The 17,057-nt window shown below is 34.0% G+C and overlaps 2 protein-coding genes across 8 annotated transcripts; one reads left to right on the top strand and one right to left on the bottom strand.

Annotated features, from left to right (window-relative positions):
- The first annotated feature begins 3,844 nt into the window (after window positions 1-3,844).
- LOC113396611 (RNA-binding protein 41-like) lies at window positions 3,845-6,336 on the top strand. Of its 2 annotated transcripts, none has more exons than XM_026634616.2 (5): window positions 3,845-4,038; window positions 4,122-4,397; window positions 4,546-5,122; window positions 5,608-5,755; window positions 5,842-6,336. In XM_026634616.2, exons 1-5 carry the CDS (start codon window positions 4,034-4,036, stop codon window positions 5,958-5,960), a joined length of 1,125 nt encoding a protein of 374 aa, XP_026490401.1. In that variant the 5' UTR covers window positions 3,845-4,033; the 3' UTR covers window positions 5,961-6,336. The 2 variants fall into 2 exon arrangements, with proteins under 2 accessions (XP_026490401.1, XP_026490400.1); XM_026634615.2 differs by having other exon boundaries at window positions 4,543-5,122.
- Window positions 5,817-16,304, bottom strand: LOC113396610 (SWI/SNF-related matrix-associated actin-dependent regulator of chromatin subfamily E member 1). 6 transcript variants are annotated; one of them, XM_026634611.2, is made up of 15 exons: window positions 16,156-16,304; window positions 15,062-15,141; window positions 14,625-14,669; window positions 14,123-14,373; window positions 13,696-13,899; window positions 13,426-13,501; window positions 11,103-11,207; window positions 10,881-11,014; window positions 10,282-10,422; window positions 10,059-10,169; window positions 9,143-9,317; window positions 8,446-8,553; window positions 8,204-8,281; window positions 7,557-7,691; window positions 5,817-6,739 (listed from the first exon to the last, which is right to left on the bottom strand). In XM_026634611.2, the coding sequence occupies exons 2-15, from the start codon at window positions 15,126-15,128 to the stop codon at window positions 6,705-6,707; spliced, it is 1,665 nt and encodes a 554-aa protein (XP_026490396.1). In that variant the 5' UTR covers window positions 15,129-15,141; window positions 16,156-16,304; the 3' UTR covers window positions 5,817-6,704. The 6 variants fall into 6 exon arrangements, with proteins under 6 accessions (XP_026490396.1, XP_026490393.1, XP_026490395.1 ...); XM_026634608.2 differs by lacking the exon at window positions 13,426-13,501 and adding an exon at window positions 11,593-11,680; XM_026634610.2 differs by lacking the exon at window positions 13,426-13,501 and adding an exon at window positions 11,599-11,680.
- Window positions 16,305-17,057: the final 753 nt, after the last annotated feature.

Here is a 17,057-nt window from a genome sequence, read left to right as displayed (position 1 = left end):
TTACGAACTCTAATAAAAAGCTGTGTCGATTGCCTCAGGTCTTTAGTTTTATTTACATATGCCATAAGGGTCTTTGCCGGACATATCTCTGGTCGCTCGCCAAAGAAAGGTAAATATAGAATCGGATGCTTTCCGCCTACTTTGGATGTTTTAATTAGTTCCGTGATCTTAATAATTATTTGATCTTTTAAGGTAATGACTTGATCGGTTTTAATTTTGGATAGCGCTTGCACCCTGTGAGCGGTTACAAGAGCAAGCAGAGTAATACATTTTTTTTTTAAAGTTGTTCAAGTGTTAAGCTTTCATTAGGAAACAAGGAAGCTAGATGATTTATAACCAGGCTTGCATCCCATGTAGCACTATACCGTGGTAGCGGTGATCTTAGCTTATATACGCCCTTATAAAATCTTACAAGTCTATCATCATTGGATATATTACCAACAATTAAGGAAAGCGCAGCTCTATGGCTATTAATTGTCCCATATTGACCGCCATCGTTAAATATATTTGTAAGGAATTCTATCACAATCGGAATTGATGGCTCATACATGTTAATTGAGTTTTTAAAACAAAAAATTATACCAACGTTTAAGGCAGACTGCTTTACAGTGTTTTCCGACAAGGAGACGAAAACGATGTCTAAGGCGGATTCTGGGACGCATCGCTGTAGCAGCGCCGTCCGGATAATATTCCGACCGCCAGGGTAGTGTGCGCTTGAATGTTCTGGTTGCTAGAATTAGGAATGATAACATCAGTTCTTAGTTTTATTACATCCGAAGAGAGAAGTCGCGTAAATAGAGGGTACCAAGGTTGAGTAGGCCAATCAGGTACCACTACAATTCCTTTAGCTTTATCTGATATTATTTTCCTTAGTGTTTTAAGAATAACTGCTACTGGTGGAATAGCATAAAATAGGTATTTGGACTAGTCTAACGTGAAAGCGTCAAATGCAAAGGCTTCAGGATCTCTGTGCCAAGAAGCATAAATATTACATTTCTTATTAAGACGACTGCCAAATAAATCAATTTTGGGTACTTGAAAGTTATCTATTACTTTTTGAAAGCCTGTGGCAGATAATTCCCATTCAACATCAGGGTGTACTCGTCTGGATTCCCTATCAGCAACTACATTGCAAGCAAGATCAGAATCTTATATATGACGCTACGATAAATATTTTGCGAGCTTCACACCACTGCCATATATCTTTTTTCGATTATGTTCAGGTGGGGATATTGAACACCACCCATGCGATTTATATAACTCACAGCAGTAGTGTTGTCAATACGCATTAAAATTTGACAGTTACAATTTTTTTTTTGCAAATATTTTTGGAGCGAAATAAGCAGCTAAAAGTTCTAGTTCATTAATATTCAATAGTAACTCGCTTTTGGAGCAGCGACCACTGGCTTTTTGCTTATAACAAACCGCACCCCACCCAGACGTTGAGGCGTCAGAGAATATCTCTAACACATAGTTTTCATTCCTAATTCTATGTACAGAATCATTGATGACATTAAGCCACCAGTTTATATCGGGCAACAATGTCAGTGGTATTACCATGTATTTATTGTAATCATCGTTGCCTCGTAAATTAAGAAACTTAATGCGCTCCAGTTGTTTGGTATATAACCATCCGTATTCTATGGCAGGACAGGCAGAAATTAACAAGCCTATGAGCTTTGCGAATTGTCTTATTTTGCACCGTTTTAATGTTTTGGTATTTTCTAACTAATTCATTTCAATTATAAATTAAAAAAAAAATTATAAATCTAATTTTGCCATTCGGTTTCGGTACCAAGAATACACGTGATACGAACTGATCAGAACAAGGTTCACACTGAGATATTGCTCCAATAGATAAAAGGTTACGTAAGGTATCAACCAAGTGGGTTCTTACAGAATCTGTGAATGTGTTTGGCTTTGGCACTGATTTGATGGACTGGTTGATTAAACTTTATTTGGTTACCGTTTATCCATGATAAGATAGACTGATCACGTGTTACTAGGGACCATTGTTTACAAAGTGCAAAGTTACGCCTTGCCTCCGATTCGGTATGTTGGATGTCGCAGAATATTCTACCAACGTCCATAAGGTACTTTATCAAGGCGTTGTTTATATCTTTGGCACTCAATTGATCCGAAATTATTTTGCCCAAGGATGAAATGGCAGCCGCCATTTGTTTTTGTCTTGATTCAATGGCTCTGTCTCTTTTGACCACCCGATCCGTTAGAGCCGCCTTAATTTCAGCATTTAGCTGTGGTGCCGCTATATTTTTACAATTTTCAGGTACTAGATACTTAAGAAGATCTTTAAGAGTCTCTCTGCTTAACCCAGACGTAGCAAGCGACGTGTGTGAATCTGGATGCTACGTCCTTGTTAATGTCTGGGCCATATTCAATTGTCACGGACGGATCCGCTCCCAATACGTCCAGTATTTCGGTGTTAACGACGCCGCTTGGTTCTTCATGCAAACATGGAGGGCTTGTGTCATTTTCTGAATTGTCGTATATCTCAATGAGCGGAATTTCGCTATTTTGGGCCATATGCTGTTCTATGTCAATATTTGCAATTGTCTCCTAGCCTGTAAGGAGACGACGGTGGTTACTCTAATGTCGTAAAAACATTATATTATATTGTTATATTTAGAGTAAAAAATCATCTAAACATTTATATTATTATGTGGAGGGTAGGTGTAGAATTGCAGCGAAATGTTCCCACAGAACACTGACGCAACTTGAGATTAAGCTTAGATACGATTCACATGTGGCAAGATAATCCCTCAGACTACTCTGATGCATAATTACAAGCTCGGCGTTTATCGCCATTGCAATTTAAATGCGACGAATTAGTCCCGCAGACTACTCTGATGCATAATTACAAGCTTGGCGTTTATCGCCATTGCAATTTAAATATGACGAATTAGTCCCTCAGACTACTCTGATGCATATTAAGAAATTTAGCGTTTATGGCCGTTACAATACAAATGCGATGAGCTAGTCCCGCAGACTACTTTGGTGCATATTTATAAACTGATGTGCTTACGGCCGTTACAATACAAATGCGATGAGCTAGTCCCGCAGACTACTCTGGTGCATATTTATAAACTTATGAGCTTAAGGCCGTTACAATATAAATGCGATGAGCTAGTCCCACAGACTATTCTGATGCATATTTACAAATTTGGGCGTTGCGTAGACAATTCTAATACATTCAAACCGATTATAATAAAATAGTTAAAATACTTACAGTCTGGGTTTGGCGAGGATATTCTCGATGAACAAGAAGATGGACTTGCAGATGGACACGACGACGATGATGACGAACTTAATTTAAACATTATTATGTTTTTTACGACATGAACGTTTCACTTTCTTTTCTAGTTTTCGCAATTTTTTTGCTATAAATTCTATACTATTATCACTTACATGTTTCGGCATGATTTTTGCCTAATTTGTGTGCGAATAAGCGAAGTGGTTGAGCAGTAAAATGCGAATGAGGCTGCCTACTAAAAGCTCAGCGCAGGTGGGCTGACTTGAGGGGGGTAGGAACATACTTTATTTATTTTTTTGTTTTAGTGTTGCCACTTTGGTAGTGGGAATTTGTTTTTTTCTAAACTATAGTGATGAAGCGGTGCCACCTATGCGTTACTACATTTTGTTCAATAATACTCACACATTAATAATCTCGAGGACGAAGCACGAGTATAATAAATAGTATATGCTATAATGTTGGTGAATTGGAATCAAATAAAAATATTTTTTGCATAACTATATTACAGTAGTCAATAAATTACCATAGATGGAACATTTATTCTATTTAATAAAAATATAGTGTTACTTTGTCTATAGCCTGAAGCGGATTTGACAGATGATTTTGTTTGTGAATTATTAAAATTGAATTAGCAAAGAGCAATTCAATTTAAGCGTAATAATGGGATATTTGCTTAAAAATATATAGCTTAAAGTTAATCTAACTAAATGTATCAAAATAAATAGTGTTATTTACTTCTGACGTCACATTAATTCTCTTGAAATGTGGTATGATACTTTACGGCAATATTTATTATCATTTTCAATTAGAATTTTTGAATATATTTTATAGTTTTCTTCTACTGTTTTAGTTCTGAAATGCCAAAAGAATTTCAAAAGACGTCCGAAGTGTTGCCTTTTACGAAATATGGGATATCAACAGCTGAAGAATTCAGAAAAGTCGAAAAAGATATTCAGCATTTGGAATGCCTGAAAAAGATTGGTTTAACCAATGACGAGATAAAGTTGTACCAGGAAAACGAGGCGGGCCTCTTAGATCAACGGAAAAAGATTGAATCAAATGTTTTGAAGTCAAAATTAGAAGGACTTTACAATAAAATTAATGATTTTCAAAATGCTTCAGGGAGGTAAGTAAAGTAGCAATTACAAGACATTATAATATGAGCAATAAAAGCACAAAGTTAAGTCTGTACTTAGTTAATATTCATAAAATAATCGTAGAATGATAAGAGTTGATAGATCAGAAATCTATAATATAATAATAATTTTTAGTAGTCAAGAAAACAAGGATGCTCCCACTACTTCCAATGCTGCAGCTGAAGATATCATTAACAGAATACATAAACACCCAATGAAATTCTATCCAGAAGGACATCCTATGAATGAATTAAAAGAAATTGAAGAAGAATTATTTGGGCATTTAAAGAATGATAATCTTTTACCAATAACTAAGCGACGTAAAATATTGAGACGTCTTGAAAGGAAGAAAGAAAAATTACTTTTGCAGCAAAAAGATCCCGGAATACATTCCAAGGATCCAATTGCAGGTCCATCGAAAGTTAAGCCGGGAAGCTTTTGGGATGTAAAAGATATGCCTGGGAAAATTCAACGTCCAAAGTCACACCAAGATATAATAGGACCTAAACAACAGACCATGTACACTGTGAAGGAGAATAAAATAGTAAGGTTGGAGCCAGTACAGCATGAGGAAGCAGAAGAGTACCGAGCTGTCGACATTGTGGTACCGATTAATGCAGCTGAAGAACAACTTCTAGAAGGGACAAAGATGTGCTTGGATGATATTAAAAAGATTGAGAGGTTCAAGGACTATGAGCCAGGAATACCATCTAAAGTAAGTTTAATGTTTTTTAAAATGTTTAATCGAATCAGAATCTTATCGGATATAATTGGTTTCTTTCCTTATAAGCCTCATTCCTCACCTATTTAATTGGCTTTAAAATTGCACAAATTACATTTGACAATTTATAAGTTGATTGATTACTTGTATTGGTATTTTTGCTGAATTGTTGTAAATCAATATTGTAAAGCTTTTGTGTCTCGTTTTTAAACAAATTGACTTTCTTACACATAATTAAAGAATATAAATATTGTTTTGTGAGTGTTTGGATCTCTTTCTGATATCATTTGTGTGATATTCAAAAATAGTAGACATATGTCATTGTTTAACTCATCACCTAAAAAAAATTTATAGAAAAAAACATAAATTACATAAAAAATATTTGTAACTTACAATTACTAGACGAAAATTACTATATTACATCAAAATAAAAACTGGATTGATTAAATTAATTCTCTTATTTGACTATATTATTTAAGGTGCTGTTCCTAAAAAACATTTCACCATCTGTACCACAAGAACAGTTGATGTTGCTCTTCAACCAGTTTCACTTGGAGAATGGAGGGCCAGTAGATTTACGGCTGATGACAGGACGGATGAGGGGGCAAGCCTTTGTCACCTTTCAAAGTAATTTATTGTTTCATGTGTTTTTGTATAAATTGAATTTCAGATAAAATAAAACAAATCATTTTCATACAAATTTTATTCCACAGGTGAGGACTTAGCTATACAGGCTTTGGAAGAAGTAAACGGAACAATTTTGGATGGTCGCCCAATAATTGCGCAATTTGGGCGAAACAGCAACAGAATTCAGATGGAGGAGAACAGATAAACACATTTGCAATTTGTAGTTTTTACACGCTTTTGACATCTAAGTTATACTTTAAGTAACTAATTTATTATTACGTAATTAATATATACCTAGGTTCTAAGCATACTAAATGTAAATAAAGTATTATCAATATAATTTTATCCTATTTTTAAACAATTGTTATATTCACACTGTATCTGCAAAATCATTGATATTAAATTAAGATGTGTGTAAGAATATCTTCTGCTAATTATTAATTTTTAGTTAAATGTTTTGCAGTATAGAGGAATGATGTTGCTATAAATGTTTTATCAGATTATTGTATCACTAAGATTTATTGAATATATTTCTTAAATAATGTACGCACTAACTAAAGTACACAGTCATAAACACCTTACTTCTATTTTATTGAGAACCTTTCCTTATATAATCACAATTTTAGAAAATTGATTTTAAATTTGTAATTCACATTAAATGTTTTAATATCAACAACAATCACTTAACAATTTCCTGCCAAAAATGGAAGAATGAAGTTCCGAAGAATATTCTTCCTGTAGTCCTTGTTTAGTTAAAAATATTCAGATGAAATTTCCGTTTTCACTCTTCCTCACTAATCATAAATATCTCGTTAACGATATTTCACAAGTGTTTGAGATATATTCATAAGTTGTCCGATTTAAAATCACTGAAAATCTTCGATGTACTCTACTGCGTCTCCTTAGATGAAGATTTTCTGCGCCGTTTCACGACGCGTTTCGGTGACAATCATTCGGCCTCTTTCTTAGCCGGTGGCTCCTCGGCTGTAAGTAGAGTAATTGTAGAGTAATTGAAATGTAATTTCTTAAATTACATTTATTTACATCTAAAATGTATATTAATGTGAACAAAGACTAGTGTGTTTTCAGTGGGATACATTTATACAGTCCTAAGAAAGTATTTGTGTAATAATTGAATAATCTGGATGAGTTATAAAAATACACTTTTAAATATTAATCGGAACAATTAGAAATGATTTGAATTACGAATGTCAACTTAAAATTCCATTCTCTATGTTAGTGTTAAAAGGGATTTTTATTTCAATACACAAGAATATATTGCATAAGTAAGTATAGTTTTATCTCACCTTCTAAACATACAACTATAATGTATATTATAGTTTCATATAATATAAATATAGAACACGTGATAATGATAAGTTATTTGTGGTTATGAGTCTTTAGAAATGAAAATCGTGCTTGTTTTGCTTTAAATTAAAAATAAATAATGTTCCAAGAGTTTCCAAATTGTTAGCTATTAGTAACGCTATATGAAATTGGTGACGAATATGATTAATGAGGTTATTATTACCAGGTAACATTATTACGAGGAATTAGTACCAAGTTATATTCGAAAGAATGAATCTGGATTAGAATCGAAAAGCTGAGCGAAACTATTTTATCGCGAAATTATAAGTACACCAAGTACTAAAAAAGGTTATACTAATGAGACTTCGTAGTTAATATATCACAGTAACTGCCAGTCAAGTTATTCAGTTGACTATGACACGTGTTTCTTAAAATTTTGCGTTCAATGGAATAAATACGATCATCGTTTTTCTAGGACATTATGAACACTCACGCTTAAGTTCATGGTGGGGATGAGGCGCGTGGTGCGGCGGGTAGTGGTCGGGCGGGTAGTAGTGCGGGTAGGCGGGGAAGCCGCCCGCGTATCCCGGGTAGTAGCGGCCACCATATCCTGCCGCGCCATAACCGCCTAAGATAATAAAATTTTAAATTTATAATATTTCAATTGAACTACTAAGTTTCGTATGCGCGTTTAGTAATACTTTATTATAACCATTCAATAATAATTATATTAATTTTAGTAAGAAAATATCCGAAAAGTCCGGGGGTAACTTATGTGGATCGCCTTTAACAAGATAACAATCATTTATCATCATGAAAGCTTACAATAAAGAGCAAATTTTCTCTCATACCGAAATATTAAATGCTATTTGACGGTTTTAAAATGGGATGTACTCCAGAAATGAATGAATATGGTGTTAGTACTTTTGAAAGCAACAAAATGGCAGTGCAAATTTAGTTTATTTTGTACTCTGTATTTTTACCCCGGCACCTTTATTCGTTTTAAGAATCCTTACATAAAAAAAAAAAACAGTTATCTATCATTATGTTTGAAGTAGAATAATAACATGCCACATGTTGAGAAATGGTAGGTGAAGAAGAATGTGTTTCATTAAAAAAATATTTTTATGGTTTGTTTACCTGGTGGGGGTGGTGGTCCTCCATGAGGAGGTGTTGGGTGAGCTGGAGCATTAGGGTTAGGAGGCATCATCATGGTTACTGAAACAATAATCATCAACTGACTATAGAATTATACTCATATTATATCTATTGATAATTAAATTTTATATAAACTTAGGCAAACAATGGCTCTACAACTGTGAAAAAATAAATATTGGACTTCATAAATACATATCATGTAAGATATCTTATTATGTTGTTACCAGGGGGTGTTGGTGAAGTTATTTGTGACTGTGGTGGCAAAGCTGCTGGCCCTGGAACTTCCCTGTTCTCTACTTTCATTTCAACTGGTTTGTCTTCTTTGCGTTCACCTTTAAATACAGATTAAGTAATTTTAGGATCGAAGTTCGCCAACTATAAAGTTTACTGAGAAATACACGTAATATTATCAGTCGATGAAAAAATTTAAGCAACGCCCAATACCCAGACTATTCTGAACATACAGAATTTCGGTAATATCTTTAACGGATTTGTTAAAAAAATATGATCATAATTAATTGAAACTGTTGAGGGAGCAATCTTAACAGCATTTGAAACAGATATTATTATTATTATGATTAATACTAAAAAGGCGAAGAATTTGTTTGATTGAGTTATCATTAGGACAGATGTTAAAAACACACGCCAAAGAATATCAATTACCTAGGAGTGCTATAACCCTTTTTTTTAACTTTGTTATCCTGGCTAGGAGAATTGGGAGACTTAGTATCCTGGGCAGATGCTAATTTTCAAGTTTATATGCTTGAAAATGGTATTCTAATGGTAATCACGTTGAAAGATTCCATATTCCGTCCCGATACATATATGTATAGTACATACATACGGATAACCTAATAAAAGCGCGTTAGTTAAAGACAGGGCAAAGTTGAATGATTAAAAAAAAGGAATTAGTGATCGTACCTTCGGTTTCCTGCGTAGCGTTGTTCTCGGGTGCAGCCTCTTTCGCTTCGCCCTCCGGTATATTTAGTTCCGTAGTGACATTGGCGTCCGGTTTCACTTCCGTCGTCGAAACCTTATCCACTTGTGTCGGTGCGTTCGGTCCAGACTCAGCTTTTATCGCGTTCTGATCCATGGGCTGACATTCATTGAATGTATCGTTAAAATCGATTGACAAACAAGTTAAATATATTAACATGAGTATATTGGAAGTAGTTTTTGTTGGCGATGAAAGAGATATTTAACTAACATGTGGTTTTTGTACATAAAACACACAAGAGCCATCAGTCCCGGTGTTTTTAATAGTTTTGGCTAGAGAATACAGCACAATAACTCATTTAGATTGAAAAGGTTAATCTCTATGTGACATTTAAAATAAGGTAAACGTAAATACCTATATATCTCTTAGAGTTAACGAAGGTCAAGGTCATTACAAGTTGGGCTAACTTATATGGTTAAACTTGGCTCATTCTGTTTATTTGGAGATTCTATTCATTTTCATATTTTTATATTATAGGCTGATAGCCTATAAATTTCCCACTGCTGGACTAAGGCCTCCTCTCCCTTTTGAGGAGAAGGTTTGGAGCATATTCCACCACGTTACGGATTGATAGATACACATGTGGCAGAATTTAGTTGAAATCAGACACATGCAGGTTTCCATACGTTTTCCATCACCGCCGAGTACGACATGAATTATAAACACAAATTAATCACATGAACATTCAGTGGTGCCTGCCCGGGTTTGAACGCGCAATATTCGGCTAATGCACTGGGCCATATCGGCTCGGGGATGCTGCCACCACTAATTAATGTAACTGCATCGCGGCCATGTCAAAGTACAGTGAGCGTAGTGTAGAGCGTGGCCACTCGGCGCTACCTCGTGCGGGCGGTCGCGCGCGTGCGGCGGCGCGGCCCCGCGGCGCAGCTGCTCCAGCGCGCGCTCCACCATGCGCCCGAACGTGTCCTCGTCCACCGCCGGCTTGCAGTGCTGCGACGTTCCGGTCGATTAGTGGATCGGGTACATCAACAGGTTATTTTTTTTATAATTCTATCGGCCGTATAACATTTTTGCCAAGATATGTGCGACATTCACGGCATACCTTTTTCAATTCCTCCTGGAACGCTTCGCTGCTCTCGATGAACTTGCGCTTCTTGGCCTCGAACTTCTCCTCGATCTGTTGCAGCTCGTCTTCGAGCTTCTTCTGATGCATTGTCAAGGATTGCACTTGTTTTTTTAATATCTAAAATAAATATATATGATGTCAGTGCAATTGTTATTGGAACTATGAAAAAATATATAAATTAAGAACGAATTATTTTGCAAAATATAGCAGAGCAATAAACAAATTGCAAGGAACGGGAACTACGATGTTATTATCCTTGTGCCTGTAGTTGTACTTGGATACTACCCTGTAATGTTGTTTACACCTTTAATGACGTATCATTTTGTATGTTACCCAACAGATATTAATTTTAAGTGCTTAGTGATATGTTGATGGTGTAACTTTTCCAATAAATAAATAAATAAAATTTAATCCGAAACAAAACAATGCTAAGTATTGCTTTCGGCGGTAGAATATGGGTGGTATCTACCCAGACGGCCTTGCAAATAGCCCTAAAACTAAGTAGAGTTTGGAGTGAAGACAATTAATTTCATTATGAGGTATACCACATACTGTGCCGTATTATTAGTAAGTACCTGCATCCGAGCGGTGGTAACCACTGAGCGAACATCGGGAACGACGGTGTCCGAGAATATCTCATTAATGAGGCGATGATTGCGGAGATAGCGGGCATATGCCACGTGCTTTACTGACAAGCCTTCGTCTTGATCTGAAGAAAAGTAAAGTTAATTATTTAGTTTTTTATTTCTTATTTTAATATATATTATAAAGCTATAATTTAATATTTCAAAATTCACCTTCTTCATCTTCTGCTGGTTGAATATCAATTCTTCGATCTTGTTGTTGTTGTTCCTTCTGGGATCCCCCCTTCTTGCTCGAACTTTCTTCTTCCAAATTACCAACTGTTTGATTGAAAGATTTACCATTATTGCTATCTAAATTTTATCTTCTTAATATTTATTTAAAATATGATTTATTTTTAGTTTTGAGGCTGACATTACTTAATACTGATCACTACTACTTAATACTAATCAATGTTATCCTTGTGGATATTTATAACCTTTCGTCTTTGCTATGTTAATATTTTTAATTTTATTATAGAATATATATTATCCAATTAATAAAAATGTAAGTTCACAAACCAACAATACGGGCAGTGTTGTAGGTGTACAGTATGAAGAAACTGTAATATTTAACCTCCTTATTCAGTGTTGCAATGTCAAAAAAAATATTAATGTATGAATTAAACTTAAACTATTAAAAAAATACATGCAAATAGTTCCATACCCTTACCGACAGCCTTGTTCTTCGCGGCTATGTACGCCAGGTACGCTGGCGAATTGTGGTACGTCTTCAGACTCTTTTCGTACTCCGACTATAGCGTACATGTGATCCCGTGTGCATAATATATGTGAGGTGATGGTGCATGTGGAGGAGAAATTAGCAATTTGTGTGTTAGTCACAATTTATAGTGATTATGTATGTATTGAACATTCCAATTTTATTTGTAAAAAAATGTGAAATAAAAAAAACTACTAGGTATATAGCGTTTCATTCTATAATATCTTCGTTTTAATAACATATTTTATAGCTTATGTAATTATTCTAAAACTCGCAAGATATAAAATCTACAGCGGTAGCGTTCAGACATTGTGGTATTTTCTCACTCAATTTGTTGTCATTGAAAAAAAACTACCTCCCAAAAAAATTAAAAATAAACGATAATATTTTTTTTATTTCAATTATTTAGATAAATAAGTTAATGATGTCTAATGAAACACTCATGATGGTATAAACTACATTATAATGATAAATATATTCCGATTTAATGATATATTTGACAAACATTTTTTAAACCATATTGTGCAGATATTACTGTGAATTAAAAAAATATCTCATAGCTTTTACTGACATGTGCCTAAATGTTTCGTGAATGAAAATTATCAACATTGATTAAAACCAGGAAGACATCTAGTGAACACGTGTTAAGTTTTAAGTACAAAGCATCACATTTGCGTTTACAAAAAAAGAAAAAGTACGTCAATAATTGCCCGCCAGGGGCGCTGCACGTTTCACGGTATATAATATTTACACATGCGTATTCGCGATTTAATTCGATACTCCATGCACATTCAAATTGGACCATTTACGTTTTCGCTAGTATTTGTTTTTGCTTCATTAGTGTCACCTAGCGACAGTCGGCGCACGTTAAAAACGCATTTGAGAAGTCTATATATATAATTCATTAGACGTGGTGTAAATAATGTCTTTTCCGAAGCTTATTAATCCCTTATTCCAATAGTATTATGATATTAACATTTTATTATGATTATGAAATTAACTATCAATATGCATCTGTTAGTGAATAAAAAATACTATACATAAAAGAGACTGCCGCAAAAAAATAACGAGTCTAGTGCCACCAGCAGCCGAAGTCGCAAAGTATATAACTACTAAACTGCGCTTCATGTCATGCGCGCATATGCAAATATGTGATTATGTCAACGCAAACGTAATAATTTGTACTTTAAACCCACCACTAGTAACACTGATGTTATAATTTCTATCGGCGAGTTTTTTAAACTGTAACTCTTTGACTAACATTTGTATAGTTTACTTTAAAACAACTATTTATTTATTTATTAAACCTGTACACATATCATAACAGGACATTAATATATTATGTAAGGACCATAACTGTAGTATTGTGCCACCTCTATAATATTAACATAAGATGTTATGGTTTAGGTGCACGAAATAAGCTGGCTATTTGAGTATATATCTGGCGAATAGTGTTGCCAGTAAAATTATTAAAATGTATCTTTAAATAATAAATGTTAAATTCCAATAAGTTAAATTACTTTAGTATATTTTTTTCTGAGTTAGTATATTTTACAAGATAACTAACACCATCTTAAACGGAATGGCAAGTAAAAATAATATTTTTTGTTACTTTTTATATAATTAATAAAATATACGAATTACTGCTTATAAATACTCGCCGATACGAAAGAATAAACAGATCAAGACCTATGCCCACGTTAAATCAAGCCAGTGACATGGAGTGTTACACAAATTTGATCCCTGTATTGTGGCAACAGGGTCTATATTAATTTGTACCTCTGTTTTTGTGAGCCAGCCACTGTATATACGCAGGCGAGGATTGGTACGCTTTTAACATTTCTGTGTACTGCGCCTACACCCAAAAGTTTTACTATTATTTAATATTAAATGGTAGCAAATTATGTTTATGAGAACAATCATGACGTTCTCAGTATATACGAAATATTTAACATAAAAATAACAAATATTTGGTAAAATAATTACAATAGTAGCATTATTAAAACTTCTATTTGTCACTTTCATCTTCAAATCGAAATATAGTCATACCTTCTCAGCTTCATATTCGTCAACAAAAGCGTACTTTTCCGTCTGAGGTAGATCTCTCCACATGCCTCCAATAATTCGTCCAATCTCCCATAGCTTCAGATCTGGGTTGGCCGCTTTTACACTGTCCCATACTCGACGGGAATAACGCATGTATGGCATAAGAGGCTTCTCTGGAGGCTTCGGTGGCTTTGGAAGACCCGCACCCTGTGACATAATAACAAAACAATGCTTACAATTGATTTTAAGATTCAATGGATAATATTTTTTTAATTTGTGAAATAGATATACAACAAAAAATGTAACTTATTTTACTTCTATACATCTGTTAATAAGTGCATGTAAAAATGTTTTAAAAAACAAGGCTAAATTGTAAAATAAATTCAACGTAATGTTTTAAAGACTTAAATAGATAGCAAATCGAACTTACACCACCGGTGCCCTTTCCAATCTTCTGCGGTTGGAATCCAGGATGCGAGTGTATCGTGGATACGAAGGGGCTCGTCTTATCGTCCTTGGCGGCCTGCGCGCTCTGCGTGGAGCCGCCGGCGCGCCGCGCGCTCTCTGCACCGAAACGCGCCTGATGTTGCCACCCGTACCCCCCCGGCGGGCCCATGCCTGGCCCGCCCTGGTATTGAGGGTGGTACTGGTATTGGTTAGGCGGCGGTGCATTCATACCGCCTTCAAGCCAAGCAGCGCGGCAATACAATGAAAGAAAAAACAAAAAGCGTAAAGGACGGGACGGGAACGGAACGGGCAAATAATACTAAAAAAATAAAATTAGTCTGAGCGGCACTAGCGAGTTTAGTAAGCTCTAAGAAATAAACAGATGTGATTGCGAGATGAAATCTTATCAATTATTAGATACCCCAGAACCTAAACGAATGTGTGAAATTTTGAAAATTAGAAAAAATAAATCACTTTGTGTTTACCTTTCATCATACCGAAACTCATTGGGGGCCCCGCAATCATGTAGTCTGTTTCGACATAACAAAACATGAAACAAATCCAACATAAGAATGTAAGTCTAATGCATAAAGAATAAAAGAGAAAATAAAGTATTGTTGCAGATGCAATTTTGTTTGAAATAAAAGCAGAGAGAATGCGTCATGCTTGTCCGACGGACAGAGCGGTTAGATACCAGCATTACTAAGTACTTCAACCAAGCTTGCACATCAGGTTTCGTACTTTGCATGTTAAGTATGTTAGTATCTAACATTCTAAACATTAATCATAACTCATAACAATTACTAGATGCAAAAAAGGCAGCACTATTGCCTTATTCTAATGAATCTATGTCTAGAACAATTTTTAATGATATAATTTACTAATGATTAATTATATTCAAGTAAAATGGAGGAATACGAACGCGGATTATTTTGAGGGCTTGGCATCGACATTGATGTGTTTTGTTTATAGCTGTTCGGTGTAGCCATAACACGTGGATATCTGAAACAGTATTGCGAGTGTCATTTAATTCAAAGCACTTTTACTGTATCATTGATCTAATTAAGAGGAAGTGAGCAAGTCTTGAGATTCTATTTATTGGGTTTGCATCGGGAAGTAGTGTGCCTGGAGTTAGGAAGTTTGAGTGTTTTCGTCTGTGTCGTGGGAAAGAGGTGAAGCCAATTCTGTTTCAAAAGCTTCCTTTCATGTGTTTAATTGCCATCCCATAGGATAATGGTAATCAGAGGACAGATTATGGCTGCTCACATACTTATGCATTATAATACCTTCTGTGTGGCTGTCTATTGTAATTAAGCTAACACTTTACTCAAACATTTTCTAAGACCGATTATTAAATATTATGTTGTTTTTTTTTTATAACAAAATGATATACATTTAGACATGGTAACAAAAATGTATGTGAAATAGTGTGGTAACAGTGATGGTATTGAATGTTTATATCTTACGACTATAAAGTAAAGTTGTAGATGGGTAGAAATTTATAGGTTATGCTATTGAATTTGATGTGCTTTACTTTAATATGTAGTATTAAGTCTGTATTTTTTCTATGGTCACAATATATTTATAATATCATATGCTATTGATTGATAATTGCAATTGTATTACAATACTCTTTAAACCCTACTTTATTATTAACTAGAAAATACAATTTATTTCAAGCAAGTGTCTTACAAATATTATAGAGCACTTTTACTAAAGTAATAAATACGAGATATATAATCTGAACATATTATATGTTACGAATGCATCTTTAAATTCATGGAAAATTAAGAATATATGGACAACATTAAGTTAATGTTTTTGCCCATTTCTATATACATGATTAAGTTTTTTACACAAATATCAAAGTCAAACAGTTATTAGGAACATTTCGTCACGGCGTTTTATTACGATAGATTTATATTAAAATTAATAAATGTTGATTCAAGACGCGTTTTGATTTTATTTAAACTACTTACTAAGTTATTAATATACACAGAAATTAATTTAAATTACCTGAAAATAAACTTTCTATATTTATACTGTTTTAAATTGTACCCTTATAAGTAAGTAATATTTTGTTAAATTTCACTTTTAAATCATCACAAACATAGCGTCACTTGCTATTCGCTAGACGCCATTTTATTCGACATATTGGTGTCTGGTGATATGGTGACATTGACAGTTGAACTATATTAGGTGTTGTACATGTAAAACGGTAATTGTTAAATATTTTTTATCGGATATTTACAAAATAATAATATATATAGATTTTAAAGAAACCCGATGCAGAGACATTCTTTAATTATTTTTACGTAGGAATAAATGTTCTACTACAAAGTAGTGCTACTCCTTTTTTGTAATTGCTTCGTAGATATGTAATTTCGTTACTGTAATAATAATATAATAAAAAATGTATATACATGGATTGGCATAAATCACACGGAAGTTGGCTATGCGATGTACCATCTTGCGCCAAATTGGCAATTAGGAAGGTAACTTTTTTTAAATGTCTGTCATGGTGTTACAAGGAAAATAATAACTTATTCCTCGAATATTTAAATATTAAAGAAATCTATTATGTCGATTTATTTATAAACTATTTTTAAAACTCCAACTAGGTATTTTTACGATTGGGAGAATCTCATTGATAAAACAATAAAAAGAATGGTTGTATTGTGTAATATAGTTAATTGAATTGAACGAGTACTACACTCGTATCAATTTATATCAACTCATCATGTATTGTTACTTATCTTGTGACATATACATTAATTTATATGTAATAAAAATATCAATAATCGGTTTTTCTAGAGGTGAGTACAACACTATCTGACATTTGCCCGCGAAATTAAGAATACAAGTAATTACTTTTTTGCTATAATCCATCCTCCGGTACCATTCCCATTGTAAGTATA

Source organism: Vanessa tameamea, chromosome 22 (genome assembly GCF_037043105.1).
Source record: "Vanessa tameamea isolate UH-Manoa-2023 chromosome 22, ilVanTame1 primary haplotype, whole genome shotgun sequence".
NCBI classification, from domain to species: domain Eukaryota; kingdom Metazoa; phylum Arthropoda; class Insecta; order Lepidoptera; family Nymphalidae; genus Vanessa; species Vanessa tameamea.
Note: the sequence above shows the minus strand (reverse complement) of the source record. Positions and strands in the feature narration are given on the sequence as shown.

Bases quoted from the DNA above. Each gene is read 5' to 3' on its own strand.
- LOC113396610 (XM_026634608.2), bottom strand. From the start codon at position 15,128: ATGGCTACACCGAACAGCTATAAACAAAACACATCAATGTCGATGCCA. The intron at 14,374-14,624 runs GTAAACACAAAG...CTTGGCTTGAAG, and splicing joins GAGTTTCGGTATGATGAAAG to GCGGTATGAATGCACCGCCG. The intron at 10,170-10,281 runs GTATGCCGTGAA...GGAACGTCGCAG, and splicing joins TCCAGGAGGAATTGAAAAAG to CACTGCAAGCCGGCGGTGGA.
- LOC113396611 (XM_026634615.2), top strand. The intron at 4,398-4,542 runs GTAAGTAAAGTA...AATAATTTTTAG, and splicing joins TTTCAAAATGCTTCAGGGAG to TAGTCAAGAAAACAAGGATG. The intron at 5,123-5,607 runs GTAAGTTTAATG...ATATTATTTAAG, and splicing joins AGCCAGGAATACCATCTAAA to GTGCTGTTCCTAAAAAACAT.